Source organism: Pediculus humanus, genomic scaffold (genome assembly GCF_000006295.1).
Source record: "Pediculus humanus corporis 1103172107499 genomic scaffold, whole genome shotgun sequence".
Taxonomy (NCBI): domain Eukaryota; kingdom Metazoa; phylum Arthropoda; class Insecta; order Psocodea; family Pediculidae; genus Pediculus; species Pediculus humanus.
This window is the reverse complement of record NW_002987115.1, coordinates 5064-20924: the sequence shown is the minus strand read 5'-3', so window position 1 is coordinate 20924 and position 15861 is coordinate 5064. Positions and strand designations below refer to the sequence as shown.

General features: G+C 24.1%; 6 protein-coding genes across 6 annotated transcripts in view; 4 read left to right on the top strand and 2 right to left on the bottom strand.

Annotated features, from left to right (window-relative positions):
• The window catches only part of Phum_PHUM153320 (trypsin, putative), a gene marked incomplete at both ends in the record, with an annotated part of 1209 nt that extends 776 nt beyond the window's left edge, over window positions 1-433 (top strand). The window contains one exon of the mRNA XM_002424755.1: window positions 137-433. Within this exon, the coding sequence (XP_002424800.1) occupies window positions 137-433 (297 nt within the window). The remainder of the gene's footprint in view (window positions 1-136) is intronic.
• Window positions 434-1354: 921 nt separating this feature from the next.
• On the top strand, window positions 1355-2283 carry Phum_PHUM153310 (granzyme B precursor, putative; the record flags this gene model as incomplete). The annotated part of the gene is made up of 3 exons (XM_002424754.1): window positions 1355-1446; window positions 1664-1889; window positions 1981-2283. 3 exons carry the CDS (start codon window positions 1355-1357, stop codon window positions 2281-2283), a joined length of 621 nt encoding a protein of 206 aa, XP_002424799.1.
• A 1126-nt stretch (window positions 2284-3409) lies between these two features.
• Window positions 3410-4153, top strand: Phum_PHUM153300 (trypsin, putative; the record flags this gene model as incomplete). The annotated part of the gene is made up of 3 exons (XM_002424753.1): window positions 3410-3613; window positions 3687-3983; window positions 4064-4153. The coding sequence occupies 3 exons, from the start codon at window positions 3410-3412 to the stop codon at window positions 4151-4153; spliced, it is 591 nt and encodes a 196-aa protein (XP_002424798.1).
• Window positions 4154-4760: 607 nt separating this feature from the next.
• Window positions 4761-6932, bottom strand: Phum_PHUM153290 (RING finger protein, putative; the record flags this gene model as incomplete). The annotated part of the gene is made up of 7 exons (XM_002424752.1): window positions 4761-5111; window positions 5213-5379; window positions 5465-5693; window positions 5788-5946; window positions 6039-6151; window positions 6269-6432; window positions 6490-6932. 7 exons carry the CDS (start codon window positions 6930-6932, stop codon window positions 4761-4763), a joined length of 1626 nt encoding a protein of 541 aa, XP_002424797.1.
• Window positions 6933-12392: 5460 nt separating this feature from the next.
• Phum_PHUM153280 (sodium/nucleoside cotransporter, putative) lies at window positions 12393-15281 on the top strand (the record flags this gene model as incomplete). The annotated part of the gene is made up of 9 exons (XM_002424751.1): window positions 12393-12443; window positions 12981-13269; window positions 13354-13519; window positions 13591-13744; window positions 13822-14028; window positions 14134-14295; window positions 14367-14620; window positions 14695-14863; window positions 14925-15281. The coding sequence occupies 9 exons, from the start codon at window positions 12393-12395 to the stop codon at window positions 15279-15281; spliced, it is 1809 nt and encodes a 602-aa protein (XP_002424796.1).
• A 573-nt stretch (window positions 15282-15854) lies between these two features.
• The window catches only part of Phum_PHUM153270 (uncharacterized protein), a gene marked incomplete at both ends in the record, with an annotated part of 473 nt that continues 466 nt past the window's right edge, over window positions 15855-15861 (bottom strand). Inside the window, one exon of the mRNA XM_002424750.1 lies at window positions 15855-15861. Coding sequence (XP_002424795.1) covers window positions 15855-15861 — 7 coding nt within the window.

The window sequence follows — 15861 nt, the reverse complement described above, 5'->3', positions numbered from 1 at the left end:
AAACCGAACCAACTGAAAACACCAATGTTCGTGTCAGCGGATGGGGACGTCTTGCCGTGAGTAGACAAATTTTTTCACACCGAAAATAAACCGGAAATGCTTTTAAACTAACCCTCGATTAATTTAATAAAAATAGGAAAACGGTCGCCTTGCCACCACTTTGCAATCAGTTTACGTACCAGTTGTCGACAGAGAAACCTGCGATTTGAGTCTCAAACCCGTTGTTGGACTCACCCCAAGAATGTTCTGTGCCGGTCTTGAAGGTAAAGACAGTTGCCAAGGAGACAGTGGTGGCCCATTGGTTGATGATGGAAAACTCGCTGGTGTCGTTTCCTTCGGTATGGGATGCGCTCGTAGAGGCAAACCCGGAGTTTACACCAACCTTGCCAACCCCGAAGTTGCCGCTTTCGTCAACAAATACCTTAAAGCCTAATTTATTAAATATTCTTTTAATATGATTCCTTATTAAAGAATATAATAAATCACATGTACATTAAAATATTTATTTAAATAAATAATCAATTAAAAAATAATAATAATAATAATAATAATAATTTTTTAACGTTTCCTTTTTATACCGAAAAAAAAAATTTTCTTTCCACGATTCGCTCGTAAAACATAAAAAACTACAACCAAGCAACCGTAAATTCTTTGTAATTTTTAATATTACAAAAAAAAAAAAATAATAATAATAGTAACAATAAAGTAATTTTGTTCTTGTTTGTTGTTGTTGTTGTTTTAATCATATATACAAAATTTAAACATAAACGTAAAGTAAAAAAAAAAAAAAATAGTCCCAAATGCACAAATGCACGGTTAGTTAGTTATCTTTGATTTGTTTTCCCCTTGATAATATTATTTGTTAATATATTTCGAGTGAATTCCTCGTCCTGCATGTACATATATATATAAATAAAACGATCGTTTCTACAAACAGAATATCGCCGTTTGTTGTCGGTTGTTTGTTTGTTTTCCCTTTTTAAAAATAAAAAACAAAGAAAAAAATTTTTAAAAAAAATGTTTTTTTCAATCGTTACTATTTTTTTTTATTTTTTAATATTTACATCGGGAAACGGTAAGTTTGTTGTTGTTGTTTGTTTGTTTGTTTGTTTTGTTAAAAAAATTAAAAAAAAAAAATTATATCAGCTATTAAAATTTATTAAATTTTTTTTATTCGTAAAAGTTTAAAAGGAGAAAAAAAAACGTGGTCGAAAAAATTTATTCGTTTTCCTCCGCCATTTTGACGAAAAATTTACTCGGGGTGTATTTAATAATAATAATAATAAAATTTTTAGGTGAAAATGGAACCCATCGAAGAATTGTTAGACAGCAACAAATTTATCCTCCCCGATACATGGCTGGAATTTTCGTGAATGATAAACCGGTTTGCGGTGGTGCTTTTATCAGGAACGACCACGTTATCACAGCAGCAGATTGCGTACACGGGTATTTAATTTGTTTAAACATTTATCGTGACGTCGACAAAGACAACAAAGACTACAAAAACGACGACAAAGACTAATAATTTAATTTTATTCGCGGGGGGAAGGAAAGGGGAGAGAGAGAGAGGGAGAGAAACATAAAAAATCAATGTTTTTTATTACTGTGTATTAAAAACAAAATGTCTAATTTAATTATTTATTATTATTATTATCATTTTCAGTAAGACAAACATTGTTGTGAGCGTGAATTCAGTTAAACCAAATGAAATGGAAAAGAAAAACGTTAAAAATTTTTACGTTCATCCCTACTACAGGCCGTCTTTAAAAGGTTACAATGTTGCCGTTGTTAAAGTCGATCCATTTCCAGATCCGGTTATATTAAAATTATCAAACGTCGATCCGAAACCCGGACAAGTTTTATTAACGAGTTCATGGAATCCAGAAAGTGTAAGTAAATTCATAATAATAATCGTTTTACCCTCCTCCCCTCTCCCCCCCTCGTCAAATAATGATAATAATGTTATTGTAATACGTGCAGGAAGAACAACGATTCGAATCTGAGGAATCGATAGTGGTCGAAAGGTCAATTTGTAAAAAATCACTTTCGTCGCAAATTAAAATAAATGGAAAATTAATATGCATGAATATGGAAAATACAAAATTTCCTTTTTTCAATGGAAATCCTTTGACGTTTGTCGATCCGGATGACGACGACATTAAAATCCTTTTTGGCATTGGAACTTATTCCGTGGAAAATTCAACGGAAAGGAAAAATTTACCAAATGTTTATGTAAACGTTGCCAATATGGAAATCGATAGTTTTTTACAAACATTTGTTTAAATAAAAAAATTTATTATTATTATTTTTATTGTTATTACTATCATTCTCACACGTAAAATAATAATAATAATGATAATGATAATAATTTAAAGGATTTAATTCCATTTTTGTGTGTAATAAAAAAATTAAAATGACAATTGACAATTAAGTTTAATTATAAATCACGTGTTTTTTTTTTTTCTCTCATAAATTTTATTGTTTATATGTATTATTATTATTATTTTTTTTTTTAAAAATAAGAATTATGTAAGTCAATAAAATAATTTATTAATAATAATAATAATAATTTTTTGATATAATTTTTACGTAAATTTCAATTCGAGGTAAGATTTTTATTTATTTATTTATTTATTTGTAACGATATTTAATTTTTTTTTATTTTTGTTATTAAAAAAAAATTCGATAAATAATAATAATAATAATAATAATAATAATGTCAACAAAAATATTATTATTTAAAAAAAATTAAAAATTTTTTTTGCTACGATTCAACGTTTGTTTGTTATTTAAAAGAAAGAAAAAAAAATTCTGGAAAATTTTTATTTGAAATTAATTAAATAAAGTGTTAATTAGGGGAAAAAAATTTTTTTTTTTTTTTTAGGTACTATATAAGTTCCATCTTTTTCAATCGGGAAAATTGTTAAAAACTGGAAAACTTTCATACACTGGAAAAAAAGAAAAAAGAAAATTGAATACGTTTGTAAATTATGATTTTTCAATTAATTTTTTTTTGCGTATTAACAGCAAGTTTATGTAAGTAAAAATTTTTAAATAAATTTAACAGGAAAAAAAAAAGGAAAATGAAAGGAAAATTTTTTTTTGTTTTTAAGGTTTGGCATTAAGGTTCACTGAAAAAATAAATGAATTGATTGTCGGGGGTCATCCAACGGACATATCGGAAATACCATATCAAGCAGGACTTTATTTTAAAAATTTTTATTTTTGTTCCGGTACAATCGTTTCTCCAGTACACATAGTCACGGCTGCACACTGTTTAGCTTTTTTGTAAATAATTTTTTTTTTCTCCAAAATATTAAAAAGTTTTTTTAGTCGATTAAAAACATTTTTTCGATACAGGCCCGCACCTTATTTAGGAAATTTATACGTTAGAGTTGGTACGTCGAAAATGAATTCAGGAGGAGAATTGGTTCAAGCTAAAAATGCATTCATACATAGTAAATTTTCTAAAATAACAATCGATTATGACATAGGCGTCATCTTATTAAGAAATCATCTTAATTTTACCGAATTGATTCAACCCCTTTTACTTGCCGATAGTGAACCTGGAGAAGGGAAAGAAGTTAAAGTTAGCGGTTGGGGATACGTGAAGGTAAGAATTTAAATTTAAAAAAATTACGTATTATTATTATTATTACAATTTTTTATTTATTTATTTTAATAAGGAAATCGGTCCGACGTCTCGTACTTTGAGATCTGTCGTCGTTCACATTGTCGATAGGAAAATATGCGAAGAAAATTATAGGAATAAATTTCAAATAACTAAAAGAATGATATGCGCTTGGGGTGATAATAAAGATGCTTGTTTTGGTGATAGTGGAGGACCTTTGGTCTATAAAGGTCAATTATTGGGAGTTGTATCAAGCGGTGATGGATGCGCAAGAAAAAAATTCCCTGGCGTTTACACAAGCATTCCAAATAAAGAAATTAAAAATTTTATACTTAATAAAACGGGGATAAGGGTAACCATATCCGGTTTTTTTTACAATAACAAACACAATTCACAAAATTTAAATTTAAAATTTTTTTTTTTTTTTTCCAGATTAAAAAACGATTTAGAAATAAATGGTTTAATAATAATAATGAACGTACGATTAACACAACAACAAATATGTTTTATTTATCACAATAGCAAATTATTATTATAATAATAAGAAGAAGAGTAATAATAATAATAACAATAATCGTGATTGATTTCTAGTTTTTGTTTTTTCATAAGCCATATATTAAAAATGTCAACAACAACAAAAAAAAAATTTAACTTTATATTATTGTTTTAATTTATTAAGTTTTTTTTTTTTTATAAAGACATTCTTACTTTCTTTAAGAAAAATATTAATAATAATAATAATAATAGAAAAAAAAAAAATTAAAATTAATTTTTAATGAAAAAAATCAAAAAAAATTTTTTTTCCTTTTTAAATTTAAAGCCGAAAGCAAAAAAAAAAAAATTATTTATTTATTTATTTAGATAAATTTCAATAAATTATTTATTTTAAATCGATTTATTTATTTTTTTTAGTATGTATTATAACTGAAATTATTAATTAATTAAATTTAACATAATATCGATAAATAAGTTATATGCAAAAAAAAAAAAAAAAAAAGTTATGAGTTTAGCATGTTAAATGCTATTTAAAATCTTACTACTACCACTACTACTACTGCTATTATTTGTTTATTAATTATTTATTTACATTTATTTATTTATTTTTTATTTTTTATTTTTTTGGTAAAAATTATAATGGTTGTTTAGCTAAACGTGCCAAATCATTTTCATCTTCTTCTTCGTCGTCGTCATCATCATCATCTTCTTCGTCATCGTAATCGTAATCGTAATCGTAATCATCATCATCATCATCACCGTGATTTCCTTCTAGATAAATATCGGGAAATTCATTTTCCAACCAATCCCAATCATCTTCTTCGTCATCGAAATCGTGTACTAAATAAAATAATTTATTAGCACATTTTGAATGGGGATCTCTAAAGTGTAAGTAAGGATTGTTTACATCGAGAAGAGCACTGCACAACCAGCAAAAATACGCGTTGCATTTCCAACAAACCATTTTATTACAACCGTGAGATTTCTAAAAAAAAAAAAAAACAGGTAATATAAAAACAAAGTGTGAAAAGTTTTTTTTTTTTTTAATTACAAACGAATTCTCTTTTGAAATATATTTAATTTTACCTCGATGGCAACTTCGCATTTCGGACATGTTTTGCTGTTGTCTTTGATCCACGCTTCCGCTTTTGAATTGTTCAACAGCGTTTCCAAATGTTTTTTACCATATTTATTTTCCAATTGAGCTTTTACGTCATACGATGCATTTTCGTATTCTTCGATAAGTTTTTTAACTTCGACTAAAATAAAATAAAAATTAAATTAAATTTTTTAAAGAAAAACATTCTTCTAATCATCATCATCAATATTGATCATCACCTGATTTAAATTGACAAGGTTCGATACCGTGATAAACCATTTTACACGTGACGCAGAAAACATATTGACAATTAGGACAGGACGCCATTTTTTCTTTAGGTTCCCAAGAAACTGGATATTGGCAAAATTGCCTCGGACAGTATATAATATCACTTAATGTATCTAAGGCTGTGTTTAATAAAACTGAATCATATTTGGCAAACAATTCTTCGGAAACGATTTCTTTCACCTAAAACAAAATGTTAGAAATCAAATTGAAAAAAAATTTTTTTTTTTTTATCGTTAGAAACAATATTGGAGGGAAAAAATTATTATTTACTTACTTGAGATGGTAAAGCTTCAGTTGAACATTTGTCTTCTGGGCATTTTATCGATTGTACCATTCCATCTCTTATTTTAATAGTGAAATAACTTTTAATACAACTAATACAAAAAACATGATTACAGCCTTGAAATTTTGTACAATCTTTCCCTATTTTATCCTAAAATTAAAAATGAACAAAAAAAAATTAATCTCGATATTAATTTAAATTTTTTTTGCAGTGAAATTTATTTTAATAAAAAATATACTTACACTGAAACAGATATTACATGTATAAAAATTTTTTAAAAATTGTACTTTATCTCTTTCGATATTATAATTTTCGAGTAATCTGAGTGGAGACATTTTAATGTTTAAATCCAATACTGCTCTTTCATCGAATCTATTTTTTTTATAAAAATTTTTTTTAAAACAACCCCTAGTTTTATTAAAAAAACATTTTTTTTTTAAATAAGGTAAGTCTTTTTTATAATTGTTGTGACTTTCTTTGAATGCCTTTGAATTTTTTACATCAGATGATGTACCAGAAATACTCTGGTTTTCTTTTCCATTTGTTATATTATTTTCATAATTACTTTTATTATCGACATTTTCCTTTGAAGAGCTTACCTCTGAAACTTCATTGTCTTCTGCTAAATTAATATTTCTTTCAATTAATTTATATTTTTCCAATGTTTTTAAATAAGTTAAATGTTTAGAGCACAATTCTCTTAGATCTAATTCGTTTTCATACCCCAAAAAACTCAATGCATCATTTTTTAAAAAATCACACCATATGTATACAATTTCAACTGGTCCATATTCTGACCATAATTCATCCAATTTTTTGCACAATAAACTTATCTTTGATTTTGGAAGCCACTTACAACTGATAACAAATATGGGAGGATTTTTCGAAGGATAATCTTTAGGAAAAGTTAATCTTAACTCGATCGGAGGAAGATGCTTAACTTTTAAATAGGAAGGTTCATGCGATCCTGGTACTAATAAAAACTTAATGGCATATTCTTCGGGAAGTTTACAAAATGCCCAAAAAATAGCTTGAATTTGTTCATTTTGGTTAGAAGTGTCAGTAACTTGAAACTCTTCAGCATAATAGATGCTTTGTAATGAATCTATTTCATCTAATTGAGAGCTTCTATCCATAATAATAATAATTCAACTAAAGATCTGAAATTTTTTTTACAAAAAAAAAAAAAAAAAAAAACATGAATTAGTTTTTTAAAAATCAAAACATTTGAAATGTGGAACATTAACCTTGACTTAAACTTGATGTAATAACTAGGTATGATATAACAATAATTTTCATTTGTAAATGAGGTTCACAATTCAGAGTTCTAAACCATTATCAAATTTTTAAAAAAAAATATATACTTTAAGGTAAAATTTTACTCATGTTTAAATGAAAATTTTAGACAGCTGAATTAAAGTAGTATTTATTATTTTTTTTTTTTTAATGTTAACAAATCATTGTTGGTTTATTCTAAATATAAAATAATTACATTGAAAAAATTTACCTTATCGATTTACACTATTAATTTAGAATCAATAAAAAATTTTTAAATCATTTTTTTTAAGAAAAAAAATTTTTCATTTTTAAGTTGTTTTTAATAGAAAGAAATACAGATCAAATTCGACTTTGAATTATTGGTACCAACTTTAAAACGAATACTTAAATCTTTTTTTTTTTGGTTTTAAATAATTTGAATTTATTGAAAATATAATTTTAAAATATTTAAAATAAATATACGTACAAAAGCACTTTAAACAAAAAAAAAAAAATTATATTAATGGACAGTTTTTCAATAATAGTAAAAAAAAAAAAAAAAGTAAACAGAAAATTTAACGTTTCCGTTAAGTTAATAATTTACACCATTTATAATAATATTGTAATTCATACCTTAATAACAATAAATAATTGTACAACAATTAAAATTTCTTTTCTATTTATTATTCTAAAAAATAAATAAATTACATTATTTTTTATGTGACTAACAAATGTTCTAAAGAAATCGTTCGAAAAAAAAAATAAAAAATAATGTTGGCAATAATGTTATTAAGACGGTAATTTTAAAAAATGTTATCTAATAATAATTTAAGGAAAATATTTGATTTTTTGACAGTAAAAGTAATAAATAATAAATAATAATAGGTAAAATTTAAAAAAGTGAAAGGAAAAAGTTTATTCGACAATATAATTTTTAACTTAATTAATAAAATTATTAATGAAATTTTTAATTGTTTTTGTTATGTGAACAAAAATGTCCGCGCAAAGGTAGCGTATTAAAACAATAAAAATAAAAAAAAAACCGAAATTATTTCGTAACGTTTTTTTTCGTTAAACAAATAAACATATTTTAATGATAAGTAAAAACCTTAAATACATAATTTCATTTTTAAAATGAATTGTAAAATAATTACAATTGTTCGTTGTTTAAAAAATTTTAATTGAAATTTTATTTCACCAACATTGAAAAAAAAAAAAATTTCACTGGTTATTTTATATACAATATGTACTTTCTGTTATGTTTAAAAAAACTCAAAATTAAATTTACTCTTATTTAATTATTTACTACTTATCTGCTTATTATCATTTTCTATTAGGTAAGTAAAATGAGTTTAATACAATGTTTGGAAAAATTTTTTAACTTTGACATTTCTAAAATTATTATTTTTTTAATCATAAATATTGCTTACAGGGAACTACTGCCATTAGAAAGAAAAAAGCAAAACTTCAAACTAAAATACATGAAAAAAATGGTTTTTCTTCATTCTAGAAGAAAATAAGTAACTATACAACATCATACTACTGACAGAGGAAAAAAATTTTTATTTATTTATTGTATTGTATCAGTATAATCTGATTCATTATTATTATTATTCTTTACCTCATAAGTAAAAGACACGCAATGAAACATATTTTCTCATATTTCATTTACCAAAACATTATTATATTATCTGTCGGCGGTTTTAACTTTTGTAAAAACATAACAAAGCTTCATATTAACTTTCATGGTTATAAAAGATAAAAAAAAAAAAAAAAGTTTTTCCAGTCAACATTCAAAAATTATAAAATAATAATTATTATAAATAATTTATTTGTCCGTGAAAGTTTTAAATCTTATTTGAATGTTGTAAGCACTTGTAATGTTTAACTTATTACCTTTTTTCACGCTAAAAAAAGGTACAAGAGAGTGTGAAACGAAGAGAAGAATATTATAACCATTTGCAAGGTAAACTTTTAAAGTAAAAGTGAAAATTTTTTTTTTTTTTTTGTATTAATTTAATTAAATTTTTTTATATTATTGTAAAAGGTGTTGTGGTAGTGGTGGTGATAGTGGTAGGGATTTATAAATATCAAAAAAATTATTATTTTTTATTTGAAAATAATAAATTTATACATGTGATAAAAGTGTCATCAAATCTATAACCAAAAAACAATTTGTGAACCGTTAAAATTTTTTTTTTTTTTTTTATTATTCAAAGGTTGGTAAGTTTTTTAAAAAATGTTTAACCCTGTCGTTTAATTAATTACCTGATGGTGTTTTCATTTTCATTTTTTCATTTTATTTTATTTAATAGAAATTATGTAATGGTTACGATTGTTTTATTAAATATTGTTTTAAGAATTAACATTTTAGTGAATTTCAAGTTTTTTTATTTTGATTTTTATTTGCGGAAGGAATTATTACGGTAAAGTAAATTTTAATAATCTCCTATACGTAATTTATAAATGACATTTTAAGGAATCAAAGTTCGTTTTTAACAATTACATAATTATTTTTAAAGACGTAATAATAAAAACTACTTTCGGTAAAACGATAATAAAACCAAAAATAAATTTAATAGAATATAAATGTAATTATAAAAAAAACTCCCCCACGAGTATAATATATAGTAAGCACGCGAATATTTTCCGCCATTTTGAATTCATCCAAATAAAAAATAAATTAAGATGAATAATGTCGATGGATGGATGGATTTAAAACGTTTGATAATTTTTTAATAAGAGTCATTTATTTAAATTAAAAAACACTTAAACCAATATTACATTAAGGAAAAGTCATTAAAAATTAATTCTTGCCATTTATAATATAAAATGCCAAAATCAAGGAAGTTATAAACTCACCGTGGGGGGGGGGGGGAGAGAAATAAATGTTAGTTTTTTTTTTTTTTTTTTTTTCATGGAAGTTGTTTTTCTTTTACTATATATACAAAAGAATATATATTAACTATAGTTAAATAATATAATTACAATTATTTTATGTATTATTGATAACTTATTAACTTATTAGTTCAATATTGAGAGGTAGTTGAAATATTTTTTTTTCAAATTTGTTTTATAAACTACTAAAGTATTATAGAAATTAAAAAAGAATTATAATTACTTGTTTGTTGTTTATAAAAAAGTCAAGTGTTGATTGTCTCATATTATATTACCATACAAGTTTTCAAATTAAAAAAAAAAAATTTTATTTCAAATAAATTATATTTCAATAATTATTTTAAAATTATATGCAGTTGATTATAGTTTGACCGCATTTTTCTTTTTATTACATAATTTTATATTTAATTAACTTAATTATAATATTATTTGATATAAAAAAAAACCAACTTGTTGTTTGTTTAGAAAATAAAATAATAATAATGATGATAAATTTTTACATGAGTTGCAAAAAGAAAATTTTTTTTTTTTTTTTTTACAAATTAGCTGATTATAATTTTTTTTTTTATTTAACAAAACAAAACAAAAAAATTTAATAAAAGTAACCGAAAAAAGATAAAAAGTAATTTGTCATCAAATGTCATGATTATTATCATCATCATTATCAATGATAATTATCTGAATTAATTAAGTATTTGTATTTATTTATTTTGCAATCGAGGGAAACGTATAATTGCAAATAATAATTTTTTTCTATCATTTTTTAAAAAATTTTTTTTTTTTTGTTTGGAAAAGGTCATTATTTTGTATTTAATAATAATAGTCAGCCATGTTTCAAATTGCACAATGAACCTAATTTTATTTTATTTTTATTTTTTTCAATCAAATTTTTCATCTTTCAGTTTTATTTATTTTTAATGATTTGTTTATTTATAAAAAAAAGTTTTACATAATATCCATAAAAAGATCTTTTTTGACAAATTCTTTTTTTTTGAAAATGGTTGAGCTGTGCAACAGTGTTCATCCAAATTATACATTTGTATGTGTTAATGGAAAATCCTTTATCTGTTGGAAAGCCTTTGAAAAACCCTAAAAAAAAATAAAAAATAATAAATTAATAATACAAAAATAGCAGAAGACAGAAAATGAAAACTACAAAACGCATCTCAGGGAGGGGGAAATATTTGAACAGGAGGACACAACATAAATTAAAACATTATATATACAAATTAAAATGTTTTAAAATTAATTTGTGGAATTTGTAATAAGATATTATGAAAATAATATTCAGATTTTAAAACTTTGTCGGCTTTTTTTTTTTTTTTTATTTTCACGGTTAAAATTAAAATTTTTTTGCCATTGAATTTTTTTATCGCAAAAGGTTGTGTGTCGACTTTACTTACTGCCGGCAAGTTGGTGACAATATTAAATAACGAGATAAAAATTTTTGTTGATTTGGAAAAAAATAATAATAATTAAAAGAGAGCTTAAAAAATTAGGCTTAGATAAAAAATTTTAAATAAAAGAAAATCACAAATAATTAGATAAAACAAAAAAAATACTTATTTATTTTTTTCTTGGCAATTAATTTGACATGTGAAGTAAAAAAAAAAATTTCAAAATGGCGGCCCTTAAAAAATGAAACGTAATATTTTTTTTTTATTTTGAATATTAAAATTTTGTTTTTTTGTTTATCAAAGTTGTTACAAAATACAAAACCTACACTGAAGATAGCAATTATAATTAAGTAAACAATTAATAAGACGTGAAGGATTTTAATTACCGCTTTTTGTTACAGTTAAAAAAAAAAAAAAAACAATATTTTTTACCTTCACTCTCTTTTGGTCGGCATTAATACTTTGTTTTAAAATGATAATTATTTTTTTGCAATAAAGATAAGATAGATTGTTTTGTTTTTTTTTTTTTAATTATTTTAATATTTTCCGACTCGGTCGAATTCATTTTTATAAGAATCACTTTTTTTTTTTTGTTTTTCAGTTATTCGTTCGATAGCAATCCGATGAATATTTTATCCGTGTACATATTTAACCATCTCGTCGGCCATTTTGAAACCGTTACTATCCGATTGTAATAATATCTGTACTTCACCAACGTTTGCGCAACGTTTTAACAAAAAAGAAAAATTTATTTCAAACATTCTGAAATTTAATTTCAAATGAATCAACACACAAAAAATTGTTTCGTTGAAAATAATGACAGACGATAAAACGACAGGTGCGACATTTATGATCGAAAAACGGTTACAATTTTAACGGATATTCTAGTGCTACGTTTAAATAAATTAAGGAACATCAATAATTGTTGTGTCGGTGAATTTTGAAAAATTTCAATTTTATTAATGTTTCACGCACGGAATCGAATTGAAAAACAGTCAATGTTTTTCCCTCTTTGATAATTTTAATAAATTTAACTAATACAAAATGAAAGGAATCGTTAATAGTGGATTTATTGCAGAAAATGAAGATCACAAGGTAAGCTTCTAGAAGTTTCATAGATAAAATTAATTCTTTTTTTTTTTAAATGTGATGAATTATGTACATTTGACAATCAATCAATCAATCAATCAATCAATCATATAATTTATTTTTGATTGTTATTTTACGACAAAAGAAATAATAATAATAATAAATTCTACATATTTTATAGGAGAAGTTAAAAAGAAATTATTATTCATAAATTATCTTTATTGTCATTATTATTATTATTATTTTAATTATATATGTATGTTACAATGATTTAAAATGAAACCGAATATATTTAATTTTTAAAACAGAGGAAAACAAATGAAAATTTATATTCATTATTATTATTTAAATTTTTTTGTTGTACAGTCAAGATGACGGTTACCATAGTGTGACGTAAGTTAGTAGTTTTTGTAAATTTTTTACTAATTTATTACCCCCCCCCGCCGAAAAAAAAAGAAAGTTTTAATGTAAATAATGTACATAATTTATTTAGATTTTTTTTTGTTTTTTGTTCTCATTAATAATGTTTGAATTTAATTGTAGGTTAAAGTGGAAGAAGATTCATTTGAATTAAAAGATGAAGTTAATGGTAAAGACATATCATCTTCATTACAAAACACAGAATCAAATAATAATTATAAAAATAATAATATTAATAATGATGATGACAATGTAAACATATTAGCAAAAATAATTATTAAAACTCGCACTGTGATAAAAAAAAAATTCTCAGGCTCAAATTCATCTGGGACATTTTCATTTTGGAAAATTTTTTCACATGGTGTTTTCTTAGCCATATTGGCTGCTTCAATAGTAAAGTATTTTAAAAGCGGTGAGTTTTTTTTTTTAATCAATTATTTTTTAACTTCCGAATAGCCATTTAAATAAAATAAATAAATAAAATTGTTTTTTCTAGGTGTGACAAATATTGATTGGTGCGAAGGAGTGGGATTTCTATGGATTTTATATTTTTTAACATATTGTTTTTTACTTTATTCAATTATAAAAAAATATGCAGGGAATAAATTAGAAACACGCTTTGTAAAAATCACTGGCAAAATTTTATCCTTATCTAATAATAAGTAAAGTATTCGGATATAATAATGATGAGGAGGTGTGTCGCGATAAAAAAATTCAATTATTTTTTTTCCAGGTACGTACGTGGTATTTTATATGCGATACCAATAATTGCACTTGCAACGTATGTGGCATTGTTTCCAGGGAAATCCGGTCGTAGAATATTTTCATTTTTGGGTATCGTTGTTTTTACCCTTTTCGGTTTTATTTTTTCCAAATATCCGGGTCATGTAAGTTTCAATCATTTCGATCGATTTAAATTATATTTGTTAAAAATAAGGGATTTTATTTTTTTATGGAATTTTAGATAAAATGGAGAACTGTAATCGCTGGTATGGCACTCCAGTTTGTTTTTGGTTTGATTACCATCAACTGGGAAGGAGGAAGAAAAATATTAGAATGTATAGGAAGTAAAGTGACGCAATTTTTATTATACTCCGAACAGGGAGCTTTATTTGTTTATGGACATTTATCACAACCCCACGATAATCACGGACCGATTTTTGCATTTTCTGTAGGTAACATAAACTCATTTCCTTTGTCTCACAATAATTTAAAAATATTTTTAATAAATGAATCCGCGTAATTTTTTTTTTATTTTTTGTTTTATTTATTTCAGGTTTTGCCCGTCATATTTTTTCTAAGCTTTTCCATAAATATTTTAAATTACTATGGAATTCTTCAGTGGTTCATAATTAAAATTAGTACGGTTGTTAAAGTTGTCATGAATACGACAGCATGTGAATCCGTTAATGCTGTCGCTAGCATATTTTTAGGAATGGTAAACAGATCAATCTTTCACGAATACATTTTTTTTTTTAAGCGTATTTATCATTAATTTTTTTTTTTTAGACAGAAACTCCAATTTTAATTAAAAGTTATATTAAAGATTTAACGGAATCTGAAATTTGTGCCATTTTATGTGCGGGTTGGTCTACGGTCGCCGGTGTAGTTATGGCTGCCTACATAAAATTTGGCGTTAAAGCATCACATTTAATATCTGCCAGTTTTATGTCGGCTCCTGCATCATTATCTTTCTCCAAATTGTTTTATCCGGAAACAAACGTTTCGAAAACTTGTTTAAATAAATTAGTTTTGGAAAAAGAGTAGGATTTTCAGTTTTAATTTTAAAAAAATTTTTGTCCGAGGTAATTTTTTTATATATTAACTTATTTTTTAGGGACGCTTCCAACGGATTAGACGCGGCTACAAGGGGTGCAATATCTGCCATTTCAATGGTTTTAGGGATTGTGGCGAATATAATTGCCGTTTTGTCATTTGTAGCATTTATTGATGGAGTACTCATGTGGCTTGGACTTGTTATTGGCATTGAAGAATTATCTTTAAAGGTTGGTTAATTATTGTTAGTAAAAAAAAATTGTTTTTCATATTTACATATAATTTTTTCAGTTAATACTAGGAAAAATATTCATACCAGTGAGTTTTTTAATCGGTGTCGATACGGAATCATTAGAAGAAGTATCATATTTAATTGGAATAAAAACAGTAGCAAATGAATTTCAAGCTTATCTAGAATTAAGTGAATTAATTAAACAGGAAAAATTAAGCGAAAGATCCGAGATTTTAGCAACGTATGCACTTTGTGGATTTTCCAATTTTGGCTCAATAGGCATATCAGTTGGAGTGTTTAGCGCAATAGAACCAAGTCAAAGTTCTGCAGTTACTAAAGTTGCTTGCAGAGCATTTATTGCAGCCAATATTGTTTGTTTTTTGACTGCTTGTATTGCTGGTTGTATAATTCAGTAATTAATACAATTTATCATTATCAATTCAAGCTAGAATTAATAAATTTTTAAAAAATAATCCATTTTTTCATAATCTGAAATAAATGTTCTAATTTCATTAAGAAATTTCCATAATTTATGCCTTCGAATAAAATTTTAATATTTTTTAGAAAAAAAAAAAAACTTTTTTATTTTATTAAACGGATTTAATTTATATTAAAATTTAGCTTTGATTACATATTAACATAATAATTTACAAATATTTAAATAATTTACATAAATATCGATTGAATAGTAAAATTAATTAAAAATATAATAATAATAATATCGATAAATCATTTAAAGACTTATAAATAATTAAATAATGATAATTGATTATAAATAAACAAATGATAATAATTATACATATTATTAAAATAAAAAATTTCTTTCTAAATTATGATTAAAGTAATAAAAAATATTTTTTTAATATCATTTGACAATATTTAAACTTTGTTTTTTAAAAAAAAATAATTAGTTTTATTTTATTTATTTTTTTCATAATGTATTTTTAAATAATTTTACTTTATCAATAATTTTTTCTTTCCATTCTTCATCAGATA